Raw genomic sequence first — 19896 nt, forward strand, 5'->3', positions numbered from 1 at the left:
ATGGGAAGGAGATTGGTTAATTTAGTGTCCAGTGGATATGCTGGGTGGATAGGCCAATAAGAGAGAAGTTTGGGGCAGTTCAGATTGTTGCTTTCAAGGAGAATGCTAGAAAGGCATGAAACTGCTTGCGGGCTTATTCAGGATCTGCTACAGCCAAATCCTTATTGGGCTCAAAGAATGAGTCATCAATTGTATCTTTTTTATTAAAAAAAACTATGGCACAGATTTATGGTTTAATAGGTTTTTTCTCATTTTTTAAAAACAGATTTTATTTAAACTCTGAGGAGTTATATCGATTTTTAACTATTATTTCTTGAAGAAAACCTAGCTTTAACCACAAGCTGTTCCAGGAGAGTAGACCCCCCCCTGTAGAACCTAGAGTATTTTGGAACAATAACTGTTGTTTACTCCTTGGGTCAGTGAAGCTCATAGTGAAACCAAATGTTGGCCCAGCATATTATGAATGTGAGATGAAAGTTCCTGTCTCTCTGATGTGCGTACAGATGTGGAGGTCTTTTATAAGATGCATGCCACAATCCTATCCAACCCACCATAGTGCGCACGGTGGCCATAATATTGGGTAATTAGTGTTATGCATCTTCAAATTGGTTTCAGGTCTGGGACTTCTGTTTCTGACTCTCTAAACCAGCTTTGTACATTGAAGTTTCAGTCAAGTACACACTTTGTGACTTCTGTTACTTGCTCCACACTTTCCAGGCTAAACAAATCCACAACATTGTCTTTAGTTAATATTGAAAGCTTAACCTCTGCAGTCTTGCTTGCTACCCAATTAAAAGCTAGATTTTGCTTTCTTTATGTCATGCAATTCCTACTTGGCCTTCTGTATGCAATGTTGTCCCATTTGGTGGTCTCATCCAGGCGTGTCTTTCTGTATGTGGATTGTGGATCTGCCAGAGCTGAGTATTAATGCTATTGCAGAAAGAAATTCACCACTGCAACAGCTAAATATTCCTTTCTGGTTCTAGGCTATGAAGCTTCCACTAATGATTGTTGAAAAGTTTGTTTCCTTTAAGGGAAAAAAGCTATTTTCCTGTATAATGGTGCTAAACAATGCTAATCATTGCTCTTATGTGGTTGATTCAAAATGGTTTGCCTAACCTGATGAAAGGTGGAATGCTGGGAGAAAACTTCTCGCATAATTTGTAAGTTCTTAATGGTTGATGACAAGTAACTCTGCTAGAAACTCAGATCTCCAATGTGCATAATTTGGTGCCAATATCGTAAAGGTCCATCTACAGAATTATTTCATTCCTACTGTTGCATTGATACATTTATTAATTAACTAAAATTACTCTTTAAGTTAAGAGGCAAGTTAAGTTTCTGACAGTTTTAAACAGGGATATACAAGCTCTCTGAGAGTAGCTGTAGCTAGTTAATTAGGTAGCTAGCTTAAACTGGTTTCTGAGCTCCAGCAAATGGATTCATCATTGTTTTCAGAGAGTATAAATTCAAGGGTCTCTGTGTGCTGCTGGAGTGCCCAGTGTGTGAAGAAGGGAGTTTGGTAAATGAGAGAGTTCAGTAAGAAGGGGAACAATAAAATAAGAAAAATAAATTTAATTTGATTGACACAATATAGATGGCAGGACAAGTGATGTGTCATGACTGCAGTATGTGGGAGCTTCTAGATGCCACGGCAATCCATGGCAACTATGTCTGTGGGTAAGTGTCTGTGGCTTGAACTTTGGTTCAGAGTAGATGAGCTCGAGGCCGAGCTGTGGACAATGCGATGCATCAGGGAAGGGGTAAGTTACTGGGCAGTTTGTTCCAGAAGGCAGCCACACCCCTTAGGATAGGGTCGTCTGATTTGATCAGGGACAGTAGGGTGTGACTGTGAGTCAGGGCAGGTAAGGGGATCGGGAAGGTGGGAGTGGAGCAGCCTCAGCCTTTGCAATTGGACAACAAGTTTGGGGTACTTGCAGCTTGTATGGACAAGAGTGAGGGTTGTAGTGTGGATGAGCAGATTGACCATGGTACAGGAAACCGTTCAAGCGGGGGGGAGCAAAAGGAAAATAGTGGTAGTAGGGGACAGTATAGTGACGGGGATTGACACTGTTCTCTGCAGCAAAGTGCGTGACTCCAGAAAGCTGTGTTATCTGCCCAGTGCCAGGATTAGGGACATCTGCTCAGGGCTGGAGAGGAACTTACGGTGGGAGGGGGAGGATCCACTCGTCGTGTTCCATGTACGAACGACATAGGACAAGGAAAGAGGTTCTGCACAGACAGTATGAGGAGCTAGGCACCAAATTGAGAAGCAAACCTCAAAGGTAATAGTCTCTGAATTATTACCTGAGCCATATGAAAATTGGCATAGCGCAAATAAGATTAGAGAAATGAATGCATGGCTCAAAGACTGGTGTGGTAGAAGTGGACTCCAGTTCGTGGGGCACTAGCTGGCACCAGTACTGGGGAAAGTGGGGGCTGAAACGAGATATAACAGTCTACACCTGAACCAGTGCTGGGACCAGTGTTCTAGCGAGCCGCATAACTAGGGAAGTAGAGTGTGTTTTAAACTAAATAGTGGGGGCAAGGAATCAAATTTGGGAAGGTGTGGTAAATCAAAGAGTAGAGACAAGGTAAGAGAGAAAGGTATTGATACAGGAAAAGATAAACAGACCATGACAGGAAGGGACATTGAGTACAAATCTAAGGGTAAATCAGCAGACAAGGTTAGAGGTTACAAAAATAAAAGAACAAAATTAAAGGCTCTGTATCTGAATGTAGGTAGCATTCGAAACAAAACAGATGAACTGACAATGCAAATAAAAATAAATAACTATGATCTGATAGCCTTTACAGAGAAATGGCTGCAAGATAACATGGATTTGGACCTGGATATTGAAGGGTACATGACATCTAGGATGGACAGGAAGCTAGGAACAAGTGGAGGGGTGGCTCTGTTACTTAATGATGGTATTAGCACAATAGAGAGGGATGACCTAAGTTCAGGAAGCCAGGATGTAGAAGCAGTTTGGGTAGAGATAGGAAATGATAAAGGCAATAAATCACTTATGGGAGTGATGTACAGGTCCCGTAACAGTAACAACATGGTAGGATGGGGTATAAAGGAAGTAATAATGGGTGCTTATCAGAAATGTATGGTGATAATCGGGGGGTTTTAATCTACATATAGACTGGAAAAAATCAGATGTGCAAAGATAGCCTAGATGAGTTCATAGAATGTTTTTGGGATAGTTTTTTGGAACAGCACATTCTGGAGCCAACCAGAGAGCAGGCTATACTAGACCTGGTATTGTGCAATGAGATAGGATTAATTAATGACCTCAAAGTGAAGGTGCCCCTGGGCAGCAGCGATCATAATGTGATTGAATTTTACGTTCTGTTTGAGGGAGAGAAGAGTGGGTCTGAGACTAATATTTTAAAGTTGCATAAGGGCAATTATGAGGGCATGAAAGCAGAGCCAGCTAAAGTGAACTGGCAAATTAGGTTAAGGGGTAGGTCAATAGAAATGCAGTGGCAGACATTTAAGGGGACATTTCAGAATACACAGAATAGGTACATTCCAATGAGAATGAAAAAACAAGGGGAGGACCCGCCATCCTTGGTGAACTAAAGATGATATCAAACTTTAAAGAAAAAGTATATAATTGCACAAAGATGGCTGGCAGATCAGAAGGTTGGACAGAATATTAAAAAAAAAACAAAGCATGACAAAGTTTAATAAGGAGGGAAAAGTTAGAGTACGAGAGAAAGCTAGCTAGAAATATAAAAACAGATAGTAAGAGTTCCTATAGCTATTTAAAAAAAGAGTTAACAAAGTGAGCATTGGTCCTATAGAAAGTGAGTCTGGGGAATTAATAATGGATAATAAGGAGATGGCAGATGAATTGAACAGGTATTTTGCATTGGTCTTCACTATAGATGATACAAGTAACATTCCAGAAATAGCTGTAAATCAAGAAATGGAAGGGAGGGAAGAACTCAAGAAAATTACAATCACCAGGGAAGTAGTACTGAGCAAATTTTTAGAGCTGCTGGCTGACAAGTCCCCGGGTCCTGATGGAATTCATCCTAGGCTCTTAAAAGAAGTGGCTTGTGAGATAGTTGATGCGTTGGTTTTAATTTTCCAAAATTCCCTACGTTCGGGAAGGTTCCAATAGATTGGAAAATAGTGAATGTAACTCCTTAATCAAAAAGGGAGGGAGACAGAACACAGGAAACTACAGGCCAGTTAGCTTAACATCTGTCATAGGGAAATGTTAGAAGCTATCATTAAAGATGTTATGGCAGGTCCTTTAGAAAATTTCTAGGTAATCCGGCAGAGTCAACATGGTTTTGTGAAAGAGAAATCATGTTTAACCAATTTATTGGAGTGCTTTGAAGAAGTGACATGTGCTGTGACTAAAGGGGAACCGGTGGATGTACTGTACTTAGATTTCCAGGAGGCATTTGATAAGGTGCCACATCAAAGTTTATTGCGGAAAATAAAAGTTAGTGGTATTGGAGGTAACATATTGGCATGGATAGATGATTGGCTAGCTAACAGGAAACAGAAGGCTGCAGCTGTACAGAACTCTGGTGCGGCCGCACCTGGAGTATTGCGTACAGTTCTGGTCACCGCATTATAGGAAGGATGTTGAAGCTTTGGAAAAGGTGCAGAGGAGATTTACTAGGATGTTGCCTGGTATGGAGGGAAGGTCTTACGAGGAAAGGCTGAGGGACTTGAGGTTGTTTTCGTTAGAGAGAAGGAGGAGAAGAGGTGACTTAATAGAGACATATAAGATAATCAGAGGGCTGGACAGGGTGGATAGTGAGAGCCTTTTTCCTCGGATGGTGATGGCAAACACGAGGGGACATAGCTTTAAGTTGAGGGGTGATAGATATAGGACAGATGTGAGAGGTAGTTTCTTTACACAGAGAGTAGTAGAGGCGTGGAACGCCCTGCCTGCAACAGTAGTAGACTCGCCAACTTTAAGGGCATTTAAGTGGTCATTGGATAGACATATGGATGAAAATGGAATAGTGTAGGGTCAGATGGTTTCACAGGTCGGCGCAACATCGAGGGCTGAAGGGCCTGTACTACGCTGTAATGTTCTATGCTCTATGCTCTAGAAGGCATAAATGGATCACTTTCTGGTTGGCAAGATGTAACGAGTGGTGTGCCACAGGGATCAGTGCTAGGACCTCAACTTTTTACAATTTATATAAATGACTTGGATGAAGGAACTGAAGGTATGGTTGTTAAATTTGCTGATGACACAAAGGTAGGTAGGAAAGTGAGTTGTGAAGAGGACGTGAGGCTACAAAGGGATATAGATTTGTGGAATGGGGATCTCTTTACCTAGTATCCATTGCAGCAGAAACCTCTGGGATTGAATGCTTATATGGCGCGATCCCAGGCATAGATTTTTTTTTTTTGCTACCACTTTGGATGCTGGGTAAAGAATTCCCCATTCCAAAAAAGACACAATCTACACTGGGCATAGGTTTCCCAACGCTCCAGGAATGACTGGTACTCTCCTGAAGTGGGTCAGGGGTTTCCAGGGTGCTGCCTCTAGCAGCCTAAGATATCATTGAATTTTTTATGGTGATTATTGCATTACATTTCTGCCCTCCCCACTCACTTTCAACTGACCACTGCTGCAGAGATCTGAGACTGTGTGAAACGCAGTCAGGAGGTGTCTGGAGAGTCGGGAATCGTGGGTGTTGACTTTCAGGAGAGAGGCTGAAATTGGGGGGGTGGCCTCAGCATTTGTGGTGGGACTGTGAAATCAGGAATCTCTGAAATGTGGGGGGGGGGGGGGGGGGTGGTTCTGAAATGGGGTGTCTCAGCATTTGGAGAACTATGAAATCGTGGGCGATGGTTCAACGTTAGGGGTCTTTGAAATGGGGTTCTCAGCAATTGGGCATCTCTGAAATGGGGGAGGGAACTCCGAAATATATTTTTGGGCTCTCAGCATTTGGGCGTTTTTGAAATTGGGGGAGGCTCTGAAATCAGGGATGGAATGAGCTGGATACTGGGGAATAGTCTATGGGAGTCGAAGAGAAGGGGACTAGGAATCAGGAGATAGGGTCTCGAGCAGAGGATGGGGAAGAGAATGAGGTGGTAGTGGGCACCATCGTTGTTTGCAGAGTCAGGAGCAGCAGCAACAACATGGAGTGGGAGCAGCACAGAGAGAGGAGCAGCCAGTAAATGTGGAAGAATCAATGGTGAAGGCAGGAGGAAGTTTCTTAAACTGAGCACTATTAGACATGTGGCTATTGAGGTGGCGACCAATAGTTAATATAAACAAGAAGGAGGTAAATAAGGAACATAAAAGGATATGGGGTTACGGGAGAGACAGCACCAGGGGTACTAGACTGCCTCCTATATTGTGCTGTAGCTTCTTGGTTACCCCTCTTTGCCTTCTAGTTCTTGTAACTTCTCACAGCAGCTGCTGGTAAAAAACCATGAGCAAAGTATACTCAAGTGTAGGGACCTCAACCTTTTGTAAGATAAATGCAGTAACATTTGTAATAGCCATGTGCTCAATGCATCACATGGTCAGATATCATGTGGTAGGAACATCATGTGATCAAAACTCTAGGAATGCCTCCAACCAGAGTTCCCCAAACCAGGTAGTTCTTCAAACTTCAGTCTGTCGAGCAGTGCATCATCCAAATTCAGGGAGCGGAATCCATTTTTTTCTATTCTTGTCAAATACCATCAAGTATTAATAATTTAAAAATGAAGAAAAACTTGCATTTATATAGCGTCTTTCAAGACCTCAGGATGTCCCAAAGTGCTTTACAGCCAATGAAGTACTTTTGAATTGTAGTCACTGTTACAGTGTAGGAAACATGGTATCCAATATGCACACAGCAAGCTCCCACAAATAGCAATGTCAAAATGACCAGATAACTTTTTTTTAAGAGATGTTGATTAAAGGAAAATATTGTTCTTCTTCAAAATAGTGTCATGGGATCTTCTAGGTCCACCTGAGAGAGTAGACGGGGCCTCAGTTTACTGTTTCATCAGAAAGACAGCACCTCCAGCAATGCAGCACAACCTCAGTACTGAGTATAGTGCTGGAGTGTCAGCTTAGCATTTGTGCTCAAGTCTCTGGAGTGGGACATGAACCCACTACCTTCTGCCTCAGAGGTGAGAGTGCTACCAACTGAGCTACAACTGACACTAAAACATTATTAAGTGCAGAGCAGAGGAGAACGGGTGCAGAGTGTGAAAGTTCTGGTCAGAGTGCGAGCAACGGGCCCGACATGCAAGCTAAGCACTCAAAACCCAACCCAAAACTTGCGAGCGGCTGGGGAGCACAGAGGAAAGTAAAGTTGCGATTGGAGGATCACGTCTCAGTCCACTAGTATGTCAGGTGCTGCTGAACTGCTAACAGCCCCCTACCAGTCCCACAGCACTTAAACATTAGCAGTTGCAGCACATGGAGAGAGAGGGTCACAGACAGGGGCCTGCAGGACGTTAATCCCTCCAATTTGGCTGGGATCTCCCAGGCACCTCTCCCCTCTGCAGCTAATTCACTCTGTGCAGACTGCCAAAGTAGCAGATTCCAGGATCAGGATGGCAATGAACTGGGAAACCCAATAAACTGAGAAACCCAATGAACAGAAAAATAGAACTAAAATCACACCCTGCTGGCAGGGCTACAGAATTAGACACAGTCCCAGGCGAGGGCAAAAAGAAATGAGGAATGCTGCAGGAGATACAGCCAATCCTGGGATATTTGCCTCATTTGGTTTATTATACATGCCATGACCATTTTGAAAATAAGGACACCTGCAGAGAAAGGACACCTGATGCAAGTACCTTGGGTGTCCCTAATTTTTACATTTCATCGTACATTGGAGTGAGTGTTACTATTCAGATTCCTTTCTCTTCCTCTGTGAAAATCAAATTAATGCAAAAAAATTTTAGCAACATCCTTTTAACCATTTTGGCCTTTTCTGCAAACAGTATTTTTGTATGAAGTGCTGATAATGTATTGGGGATTGCATTAGAGTGCTATTGAGCCTGACACTCTGAAAGAAGCTTTGTTTGCATGCTGCTGAAGTACTCCTTTGCTGCATTGGGTTCAGTAACTTCTCTGATTTCAACAATCGCTAATTCAATATAAACCTTCAAAATGTTCTGAAGGGATGGAACCAAACAAATAAATGTTCAAATTACTCATTCTTCTGTGAGTTCTCTTGAAAAAGGGTAGTGATGGTGAGATCCCTTTTTAAAGATGAATGCTTCAGTTTTTGTCATTGTGTAGCTAAAGGTGGAGTGAATGGTACAATTTATTTTAACGGTGTCTTTTCATCTCTGCACTAAATGGAATTTAATGCAGACAGATGGGGTGATGCGTGTCACAACAACCATTGGAGAAAGGAGGATAATTGAAAGGAATGCCAGCTCTGGTTCCGTTGGACAAAAACACTCAGTACAAAACTTTTCTATATATTTGCCATTAATTTGGCATTCTGACACACTTTTGTACTTCTCAAACTTACAAATTAAGTTATGTATGCTATTGCTGTTCAAGGGTTGGGCATTTTCATAGGCACAGTGGTATAATGTAGAGTACGTACAGTGTTATATCGTGTTGGTTCTTATAAACCTACTTTGGAAGAGTTTGAAAGTTTATATTGCATCTGACCAATAAAAACCTCTAACTGTACTGCTAGATGGTGGTTCTAGAAATGGGAAAATGTTCCATAATTCTGCACTTATCAGTTGTTCCTTTATGAACATTAGACAAAAAGCAATTAATATTCTCATGAACAAAATGTATCTAATTCTATTCACACAAAGAAGATTAAAGGGTTGTTTCTGCTTTTTAGCATGAACAGGAAAATGAATGCAACAGATTCAAAAATAAGTGCTCTACTGCGGTCGCAGGTAAGAAATTAATGCCTTGCAGTTACTATATATAAGGTGTGCAATGTTTTGGTTGTCAGCCATTGCCTTCATAGAATCATCGAATAGTACAACAGGGAAGGAGGTCATTCAACGCATTGAGTCTGCTGGCTCTTTCGAAGAGCATCACAGTTAGCCCTTCTCCCCCACTCTTCTTTTCCCCATAACCGTGCAATTTTTTCTCCCTCAAGTATCTACCCAATTTCCTTTTGAAAGCGACTATTGAATCTGTATTCATCACCCTATTAGGCAGTGCATTCCAAATCATAATCACTTTTTATGTAAAAAAAAGTTTTTCCTCATGCTGCCACTGGTTGTCTTACCAGTCTCCATAAATCTGTGCCTTCTGGTTATCGACCCTCTGCTGTTGGAAAGTTTCTCTTTATTTACTCCAGCTAAACCCTTTAGTGTTTTAAACACCTCTATCAAATCTCCTCTTAGCCTTTTCTGCTTTATAAACAGCAATCCCAGCTTCTGTATTCTGTCCATGCAGCTGTAATCTCTCATTCTGGAACTATTCAAGTGAATAACCTGCCCCCTGATCTTGTGTGGAGGAAAATTCCTTCTTCAGAGGATTTGAACGCATGTGAAAGCAGCAGGGAGAAGAAAATCCCAAAAAGTGTGGGTGCGAGAACACAGCCCTGTTTCACACCACTCAGGATAGGAAAGGGCTCTGATGAGGAGCCACCATGTTGAATTGTGCCTTTCATATTGTCATGGAATGAGGTGATGATACTTAGTAGCTTTGGTGGACATCCGATCTTTTCTAGTAGTCTGAAGAGACCACGTCTGCTGACGAGGTCAAAGGCTTTGGTGAGATCAGTGAAAGCAATGTAGAGGGGCATCTGTTGTTCACGGCATTTCTCCTGTATCTGACGAAGGGAGAACAGCATGTCAACGGTCGATCTCTCTGCACGAAAGCCACACTGTGCCTCAGGGTAGACGCGCTCGGCCAGCTTCTGGAGCCTGTTCAGAGCGACTCGAGCAAAGACTTTCCCCACTATGCTGAGCAGGGAGATTCCACGGTAGTTGTTGCAGTCACCGCGGTCACCTTTGTTTTTATAGAGGGTGATGATGTTGGCATCGCGCATGTCCTGGTGTACTGCTCCCTCGCCCCAGCACAGGCATAGCAGTTCATGTAGTGCTGAGAGTATAGCAGGCTTGGCACTCTTGATTATTTCAGGGGTAATGCTTCAGGGGTAATCATTTATATTCAGTGTATTAAAGATCAAAATGAGATGAAGAACTGGAAATACAACACAATATTTGACTAGAGTCCTGTATCTTAATAATGTAAGTAGAATAGCATTATAATGTCTGATAACCATCTCCATCTTTCAGATGATGAAATGGCTAGAATTTCGGAACCTTGTTACCAAAGTAGACCGCTTTTTCTATGATCACAAACTCTATGAACTGATGAAGAAAACACATAACAGGTACAACCATCCTGGTTAAATTCTTTTCTTGCCTATCCAGATGATCTTTCTTATAGTGTGGAATAGGTTTAACTGTAAGATGATAGTTTCTTTTCCTTCTGTGATAATCAGATTTCCAAATTGTCCAATTCGTATATAACCTGAACGCATGTAATTGACGCCTTCCAGTGTGTATGCTTTCCAGACATTCCTAAAACGATTAATTGCAAGAAAGGAGCAGTCCTGGTCAAAACATAACATGCGGCACCTTGAGAGTAATCACAAACCTATCTTGATTAGGGGATTAGCTCCTTTGAGTACTGAGATCACACCCATGATGGCAGCAGTCTGAACTGGCGTGGCAGTAAGCATGGATCTCACGACCTCCTTCTGAGTTACCACTGCAGCACTGAGAGGTTGGGTGGCTTCCACCAGTGCTGCAGGGGAATCTGAGACAGTGGCCATCCAAAGATGCAACACAGCCGGGTCCAGAAGCACTGTCATGGATTAGCCACCACTTTCATGGTGGAAACGATGGGCTCCAAGCTCTCTGCCATGTTGGAGCCAGACTCCTCAAAGCCCCTTGACAGTGACAGGAGGCTGTCTGGCAGGCCTGCCGTTGGAACAAGCATCTCTGTGTGCATCTTCATCAGCATTCTCCTGTTTGCCACCCCATCAATGTCCTCATCTGTATTCCCTGTAGCAGAATATATTTGCGACCTCACCTTGGGGAGAGTTGGCATATGAGCTATCTTTTCCTCTCATCTGGCTGCAGCCCACTAGTGCTCAGTGATTCACCAGGTGCAAATCCCGGCTCTATACTAGCCTCTAAAGTCCGCGTCGTTCCAGTGTCTGAGCTGGTGGCTGTGTGTCCAATCAAGTGACTGTGCTTCTTTGTTGATGCTATGGTGTTGTGCTATCTCTTGCTCGTGGAGAAGCTGTGGAACATAGGAGCAGGAGTAGGCCATTTAGTCCTGCCATTCATTATGATCATGGCTAATCATCCACTTCAATGCCTTTTTCCCACACTATCCTCGTATCCTCTTATGTCATTTGTATTTAGAAATCTGTCAATCTCTGCTTTAAACATACTCAATGACTGAGTTTCCACAGTCCTCTGGGGTAGAGAATTCCAAAGATTCACAACCCTCTGAATAGAGACATTTTCCCTCATCTCTGTCCTAAGTGGCTTCCCCCTTATTTTGAAATTGTGTCCCCTGGTTCTAGACTCCCCAACCAGGGGAAACATCTTCGCTGCATCTACCCTGTCTAACCCTTGAAGTATTTTGTAGGTTTCAATGAGATCATCTCTCATTCTTCGAAACTCTAGAGAATACAGGCCCAGTTTCCCCAATCTCTCTTCACAGGACAGTCCCATCATTCTGTGAACAAGTCTGGTGCACCTTTGTTGCTCTCCCTCTATGGCAGTAATATTGTTCCTGAGGTAAGGGAACCAAAACTGCACACAGTACTCCTGGTGTGGTCTAACCAAGGTTCTACATAATTGAAGCAAGACTTCACTACTCCTGTACTCAAATCCTCTTGCAATAAAGGCTAACATACCATTAGCTTTCCTAATTGCTTGCTGCACCTGCATGTTAGTGTCAGTGACTTATTGACAAGGGCACCCAGGTCCTTTGTACATCTACACTTTCTAATCTCTTACCATTTAAGAAATACTCAGCACATCTATTCCTCCTACCAAAGTGGATAGCCTCACATTTTTCCACATTATATTCCATTTGCCATGTTCTTGCCCACTCACTAAGTCTGTCCAAATCCCCTTGAAGTCACTTTGCATCTTCCTCACAACACACGTTCCCACCTAGTTTTGTGTCATCCGTGAACTTGGAAATACTACATTTGGTCCCCACATCCAAATCATTGATATATATTGTGAACAGCTGGGGTCCAAGCACTGATCCCTGCGATACCCCACTAGTCACAACCTGCCAACGTGAGAATGACCCATTTATTCTTACTCTCTGTTTTCTGCCTGTTAACCAATCCTTAATCCATGCCAGTATATTACCTCCTATCCCATGTGCTTTAATTTTGCTAACCAACCTCCTGTGGGGGACTTTATCAAAGGCCTTTTGAAAATCCAAATATACCACGTCAACCGACTCCCTTTATCAATTCTGTTGTTAACATCCTCACAAAATTCCAACAGGTTCGTCAAACATGATTTCCCGTTCATAAATCCATGTTGACTATGCCCAATCAAATCATTAATATCCAAGTGTCCATTTATCACATCCTTTAGAATAGATTCTAGCATTTTCCCAGCGAAAATGGTGGTTGAACAGGTGGCAATTCTCTGTTATCTGAAGGCATAAAATCAGAAGGGAGTTTTGGGGTTGGGAGGGTGGTGTGCTGATGGTGAGATGTAAAGCATGAGGTCCACAGCCACACCATCTCCAGCTTGCCCATCATACCAGATAGCAGGATGAGTGTGGGGTGCGATGAGAAGGGGCATAAGGTAGGAACATACAGCCATCCTGAATGCTTTCGGCAATGCCGGATGATAGGGGCTCTGTAGTAGCTGGCCCCATGATGCTAACATCCATCTCCTCCACCAGGCTCAGCAGATGAAAGAGTGCCTGTCCTCTGCCATTTTGGCTTTGCTCCCTTCTATTGTGGGAAGCCTTATTCTGCAAGAGAGAGGGCAGAATGCTAGTGATTGTTTTGCACTGTTTTTGGATGACGTGCCTGCCATAGCTGAATAGCTAGGGGTACGTGGAGGCAGTGAGAGGTGGGTGAGAAGCTGGCATCATGGGAAGATGTGTGGGGGTGAGGTGAAGTATCTGAAAGTTAGGCGTGAGTCCTGAGTGCTAGGGACTGCTGATGGGTGAGTGACGGGGGTGTTGTGTATTGACTAGCATGAGAGGTTTGTGGTGCGGTGGGTATGATGTCCTTTGACCTTGATCACCCACGTGAGTTCATGAACTTTCTTCCACCACTGTTGTCAAGTCCTTGGGACCAGACACCTGGAGTTGACCTTGGCCACCTATTCCCATTCCTTTGAAGACGATTCTTGAGGGCATCTTGGCTCCTCAGTGGAAGCATGACCTCTTTCCTCCTGTTCACCTCCGTGACTAAGACCACCAGCACAGCGTATGTGAACCTGAGAGCCCTCTCTTTGCCTTGGTGCTCCATTTCCCTTCTCTGTAGTTGCAGCACTAACAGTCAGCAGCAGTCTCTCTTCATTCAGTGTGGCGTTCCTTTAAGAGGGTCAGGCTGCCTTTAGGAGCTGGAGGTTAGCAGGAACACATTCTTAGGTCCCTTGTTGAGCCTGCAGCCAGCTAGCAGCGTGGGTTGTGCTCGGCTACAGGTTGAACTCATTCAAATGAGACACAGCATGACACGATTCACAATCTGCCTGTGCCTGTAAACAGCTGCGATCGAATTTTTAGCGTATATTTTTAGTCATCTAGAAAGCTTTAAGCTTTGGATACCCTTCCTTTCACCTTTATGGGAATGGGCCTACTCTATTTCCAAATTATCTCCTCTTTGAAGGCCTCCCATTGTTCAATTACAATTTTGCCTACCAGCTTTTAATTCCAATCAGGCTGGCCAGGTCCCTTTTCAATAGCCGAAAATTCACCCTCTTCTAGTTGTGTCTTGATGTTTTATTTGTTCCTTGTCCTTTTCCATAACTATTCTAAACCCAAATGTTCCCCCACTGAAATGTGCTCACTTCATTCCCCAGAACTAGATCCAGCATTGCTTCCTTCCTTGATGGGCTGGGAACACGCTGATGATGAAACAATTTCTCTTGTACACATTTCAAGAATACCTCCCCTCTTTGCCCTTTACACTGCTACCCACTCTTCCCAGTCTATATTAGAATAATTGAAGTTCCTGATTATTGCTACTCTATATAGTTCTTGCATCTTCATGTAATTTGCCTGCAAGTTTTCTCCTCTATCTCCTTGCCACACTTTGGTGGCTTGGTCTGTATATTCTCAAAAAAATTGGTGGTGGAATGGCTAACATTACCCTTCAAAAGACATGAGGAGTAAACTATAATTCCTGGGCAGGCACGAGGAAACGTTGCAGGAGATGGAGAATTTGAAGGTCAGATGTCTGGATGAGATTAGTAAGGGATGAGATGCTTACTCAATTAAAATGTTTTTAGACATTCTGTAATTTCCTGTTTGTCTTCTGGCTCACCAGTTAGAGAGAACCTTGCTCAGAAAAATGACTTTTGTGTCTTTCGCGGATCTGAACTTACTGATTCACCCCCTCTGTCGTGTCACCGTGCTTGCTAATGCACGAATCCAGATACACACACTTGAGACGAGGGCATCACTGAGACGAGAGGGGAAAGGCTTTAATTGGAGAGCGGGCTTGGTGCGTGGGAAGCCCAAAGCAGGAGGTGTACCTGGAATGTTATGAAGAAAGTGGGTCCTGGATGATTTTGACTGTTAGGCCTCATTTTAATATTTGCAAAGCGTCTGTTATGTGGAATTCCCAGCAGGAATGAGGTCAAGATCGGTGGATGGGAACGGGAATTGGGGCAGGGTCCAGCTGCAACTGGGTCCTCAAGGGAATGATCATGGTAAGTGCTGGGCGAAGCAGTTCCAAACAGTTGCTGGGATAGCAGAATCTCAAGGATTCCTTCCACAGCCTGAAGGAGCACTCTTGATCTTCCTCGCCCTTAAGAAATCCTACCAAAAAATAACATTTTTCCTTATCTTGACCTCTTCAGGCCACTCTGCATCCCACCAGGTTTCTTTGGCTTGATTTGGAACTGGCTGGTACTCCCCTTGAGTCGTTGCAAAATTCACATCATGGTGCTGATGACTTAATTGTATTTTAGGATTAAATTAGGCCCCAAAAAGGAGCTTCGGACAACTTCAAAGTTGGCGCAAATAAAATGTTGTTGGGTGGGAACAGTGTGGAATGGCTAATTTTAGTTCCTCCAACCCCCTTCCCCAACCACTCCCCATGCACTGCTCCTGCTGGCTGGTGGAGTGTTTAAAATCTATTCCAAAGAAGCTAACAATGGTGAGAAAACAGCTCTCTTTCTCCACAGTGGGCAGAAACAGCTGTCCTTGGCTGAGACGTCCAAGACCAAGATCTCAGAGGCACAGTTTATAAACTATCTATGATTAGGGCAAAGATCTCATGTGCAGGCAGTGGAGCCAGTCTACTCTCGCAAAAATGGTGGAAAAGTCAGAAGAGTTTTGGGTCAGAGTATCGGCAGTTCTGTCTACTTATTTTGTGTGCGGGACTGCCTCTACACTGCAACTGTCTTGAGGAAAATCCAGCCCTGTAGGTCTGCAACCTCTCCCACTGTGTGGAAGTTCCTACAGAAGAACATCATCTGAGTCACTATGAAATGGAAACATACATTTTTCAATAAATTGGTTCTATCCTGTTATCACACAAGGCATTTTATTCTAGCTTCTTAAAAACTTTGTTTTCCAATCACGAGATCCAATGGAATATAGACTTCAAAACCAATTGCACTCTGCACCAAGTCTGCATTTAGATGCTACAGACTTCCTAGGCCAGTAAAGAATGTAGATTTAATGGGTGTAATTTTCATTTTTGCTGAGCAGGAACAGATTGCCTGGAAAAATTGGGTGGGCATGCAATTCGGTCTGCCAGGTTACAATCCAGGCGGTGAGGTTGAAAACGACCTCCAATATATTATGCTTTGTTTATTTTTAATAGGTAATATTTAATGGCAAAGCACAATATAATGGATTGATAACCTCATAAATTAGTTTAGTTTAGTTTAGAGATACAGCACTGAAACAGGCCCTTCGGCCCACCAAGTCTGTGCCGACCATCAACCACCCATTTATACTAATCCTACACTAATTCCATATTCCTACCACATCCCCACCTGTCCCTATATTTCCCTACCACCTACCTATACTAGGGGCAATTTATAATAGCCAATTTACCTATCAACCTGCAAGTCTTTGGCATGTGGGAGGAAACCGGAGCACCCGGAGGAAACCCACGCAGACACAGGGAGAACTTGCAAACTCCACACAGGCAGTACCCAGAATTGAATCCGGGTCGCTGGAGCTGTGAGGCTGCGGTGCTAACCACTGCGCCGCCCAAAATTACTCTTAAGTTTGCTGTATGTGGTTAATGAGCTCATTGTAAACAACGACAACTTGTGTTAATATAGCATCTTTAACATTGTAAAACATGCCAAGGTGCTTCATAGGAGTGTAATCAGACAAAAAAATTGACACTGAAGCAAAGCCGGTAATATCAGGACAGGTGACCAAAAGCATGGTTAAAGAGGTAGATTTTAAAGACTGCCTAAAAGAGAGAAGTGGAGAGGTTTAGAGAGGGTATTCCAGAGCTTAGGGCCTATAGGTGAAGGAATGACCATTAATGGTGGGATGAAGGAAGTCGGGGAGATGCACAGTGATCTTGGAAAGTTGTAGGGGATTACAGATAGAGAGGAGTGAGTTCATGGAGGAACTTTAACACAGGGATAAAACTTTTAAATTCGAGGTGTTTTTGGACCAGGAGCCAATGTAGGTCAGTAAACCCAAGTGATTGGTGAATGGTATTTAGTGCGAGTCAGGATATGGGCAACAGAGTTTCAGATTAGCTTAAGTTTATGGAGGTTGGCTGGGTAGGCATTGGAATAGTCGAGTCTAGTGGGAACAAAAGCATGGATGAGGGTTTCAGCAGCCAATGGGCTAAGGCAAGGGTAGGGATTGGCGATATTACAGAGTTGGAAGTAAGCAGTCTTTGTGATGGAGAGGTTATGGGTTCAGAAGCTTAGCTCAGGTTCGGATAGGATGCCGAGGTTGTAAACAGTCTGGTTCAGCTTGAGACAGTAATTGGGAAGAGGGATGGAATCAGGGGCTAGGAAATGGAGTTTATGGCTGGGACCTTTGACTGGTTTCAGTCTTCCTGATGTTTAATTGGAGAAGATTTCTGTTCATCTAAAACTTTGTCAGACAAGCAGTTTAACAACACAGCGGCAGCGTGAGGTGTTCTAATCTAATGCTCCTCTATTCTTTTGTCAGCTTCAATAAAAGACTTCAATTTAATTTACCTGTTCATTCATTATGTTCACCTTTAATTTGACATATTGGAATATATCGGAGATAATCCAATAGCAAGCAGAGACTCACTTGCATTTAAAAATATGTACACAATTACTGCTGCACTAGCCAATGTGAAAGTAATTGACAAGTCAAATTATCATATGGCCCTCTGTAAATCCAGACATACTCCCCATGTAGAAAAGTTCTATTTACCTTCTCTGTAATTTTTCTGCAGTTAACGTTTATAATGTAACTGATTCATTATGCAATCTTATGAATAACAGATGAATGGCTGGCATTGAAATTCAGCAATGGTAGACAAAGTACATTACCCTAATTAGATTTGTAACAAGAACATAGATATGTACACAGAAGTACATCATTCACAGGAAATTACCTCCCAAAAGAGCAATTATAATTGATGGAAGTACTTATTTTTACAAAAGGAATTAAGTGGGAAGCAGTGTGACTTTCTCTCAAATGTCCAAATGGGACTGTACACCATTCCTGCACACCCAACCAAGCTCCTCTAATGGAGGAAATAAATTTCTATAATCCTTCCTATATTGACAACTTTGATTTTTTGGGATTTTTTAAGTACGGGGGTTACTCAGAATGTTTGACTTCTTAAACTTAATTTAGTAATCTGAAAGATATCTGTACTCATTCTGAGAATTGTTTCCAGGTACTAGTTTGTTGTTCACTACAGTTAAACCACTAAATCATTTTTTATAAATATAAAACTCGTTTGTGCATCGTCATTGCTAAAGGACGTTGCCCATCTGTAATGATAGTAAATGGAACGACTAATTCTGAGTATACTTTGTCGTGAGAAAGACAGTATAGCAGGAAGGTAACCTGATCAGTATCAGTGCCGTATTGTTTTGTCAGTGCAGTTCTCTAGTTTTCTCTTAAAAACACCACTAACACTATATGGTTAAAAATATATTTTAAATAACTATTCAAAGAAAGATGGACAAACATAAGCAATAATAAAATAATTTTCTGATAATGCATTCATGTGGAAGAACCCTGTATCAATCCTGCTGCACATGTTGAATAACTGGTCTGTTTGTGCACCAGGTAACTTTCTTCTTTTGGGCCTCCTTATCTCGAGAGACAATGGATACGCGCCTGGAGGTGGTCAGTGGTTTGTGAAGCAGCGCCTGGAGTGGCTATAAAGGCCAATTCTGGAGTGACAGGCTCTTCCACAGGTGCTGCAGAGAAATTTGTTTGTTGGGGCTGTTGCACAGTTGGCTCTCCCCTTGCGCCTCTGTCTTTTTTCCTGCCAACTACTAAGTCTCTTCGACTCGCCACAATTTAGCCCTGTCTTTATGGCTGCCCGCCAGCTCTGGCGAATGCTGGCAACTGACTCCCACGACTTGTGATCAATGTCACACGATTTCATGTCGCGTTTGCAGACGTCTTTATAACGGAGACATGGACGGCCGGTGGGTCTGATACCAGTGGCGAGCTCGCTGTACAATGTGTCTTTGGGGATCCTGCCATCTTCCATGCGGCTCACATGGCCAAGCCATCTCAAGCGCCGCTGACTCAGTAGTGTGTATAAGCTGGGGGTGTTGGCCGCTTCAAGGACTTCTGTGTTGGAGATATAGTCCTGCCACCTGATGCCAAGTATTCTCCGAAGGCAGCGAAGATGGAATGAATTGAGACGTCGCTCTTGGCTGGCATACGTTGTCCAGGCCTCGCTGCCGTAGAGCAAGGTACTGAGGACACAGGCCTGATACACTTGGACTTTTGTGTTCCGTGTCAGTGCGCCATTTTCCCACACTCTCTTGGCCAGTCTGGACATAGCAGTGGAAGCCTTACCCATGCGCTTGTTGATTTCTGCATCTAGAGACAGGTTACTGGTGATAGTTGAGCCTAGGTAGGTGAACTCTTGAACCACTTCCAGAGCGTGGTCGCCAATATTGATGGATGGAGCATTTCTGACATCCTGCCCCATGATGTTCGTTTTCTTGAGGCTGATGGTTAGGCCAAATTCATTGCAGGCAGACGCAAACCTGTCGATGAGACTCTGCAGGCATTCTTCAGTGTGAGATGTTAAAGCAGCATCGTCAGCAAAGAGGAGTTCTCTGATGAGGACTTTCCGTACTTTGGACTTCGCTCTTAGACGGGCAAGGTTGAACAACCTGCCCCCTGATCTTGTGTGGAGGAAAATTCCTTCTTCAGAGGATTTGAACGCATGTGAAAGCAGCAGGGAGAAGAAAATCCCAAAAAGTGTGGGTGCGAGAACACAGCCCTGTTTCACACCACTCAGGATAGGAAAGGGCTCTGATGAGGAGCCACCATGTTGAATTGTGCCTTTCATATTGTCATGGAATGAGGTGATGATACTTAGTAGCTTTGGTGGACATCCGATCTTTTCTAGTAGTCTGAAGAGACCACGTCTGCTGACGAGGTCAAAGGCTTTGGTGAGATCAATGAAAGCAATGTAGAGGGGCATCTGTTGTTCACGGTATTTCTCCTGTATCTGACGAAGGGAGAACAGCATGTCAACGGTCGATCTCTCTGCACGAAAGCCACACTGTGCCTC

The 19896-nt window shown here is 43.3% G+C and overlaps 1 protein-coding gene across 1 annotated transcript in view; it reads left to right on the forward strand.

Annotated features, from left to right (window-relative positions):
- Positions 1-19896, forward strand: part of LOC137370988 (uncharacterized) — a 184882-nt gene that overhangs the window by 5744 nt on the left and 159242 nt on the right. The window contains exons 2-3 of the mRNA XM_068032923.1: positions 8812-8869; positions 10229-10326. Of these exons, the coding sequence (XP_067889024.1) occupies positions 8813-8869; positions 10229-10326 (155 nt within the window). The 5' untranslated portion in view covers position 8812. The remainder of the gene's footprint in view (positions 1-8811; positions 8870-10228; positions 10327-19896) is intronic.

Source organism: Heterodontus francisci, chromosome 1 (genome assembly GCF_036365525.1).
Source record: "Heterodontus francisci isolate sHetFra1 chromosome 1, sHetFra1.hap1, whole genome shotgun sequence".
Lineage (NCBI taxonomy): Eukaryota > Metazoa > Chordata > Chondrichthyes > Heterodontiformes > Heterodontidae > Heterodontus > Heterodontus francisci.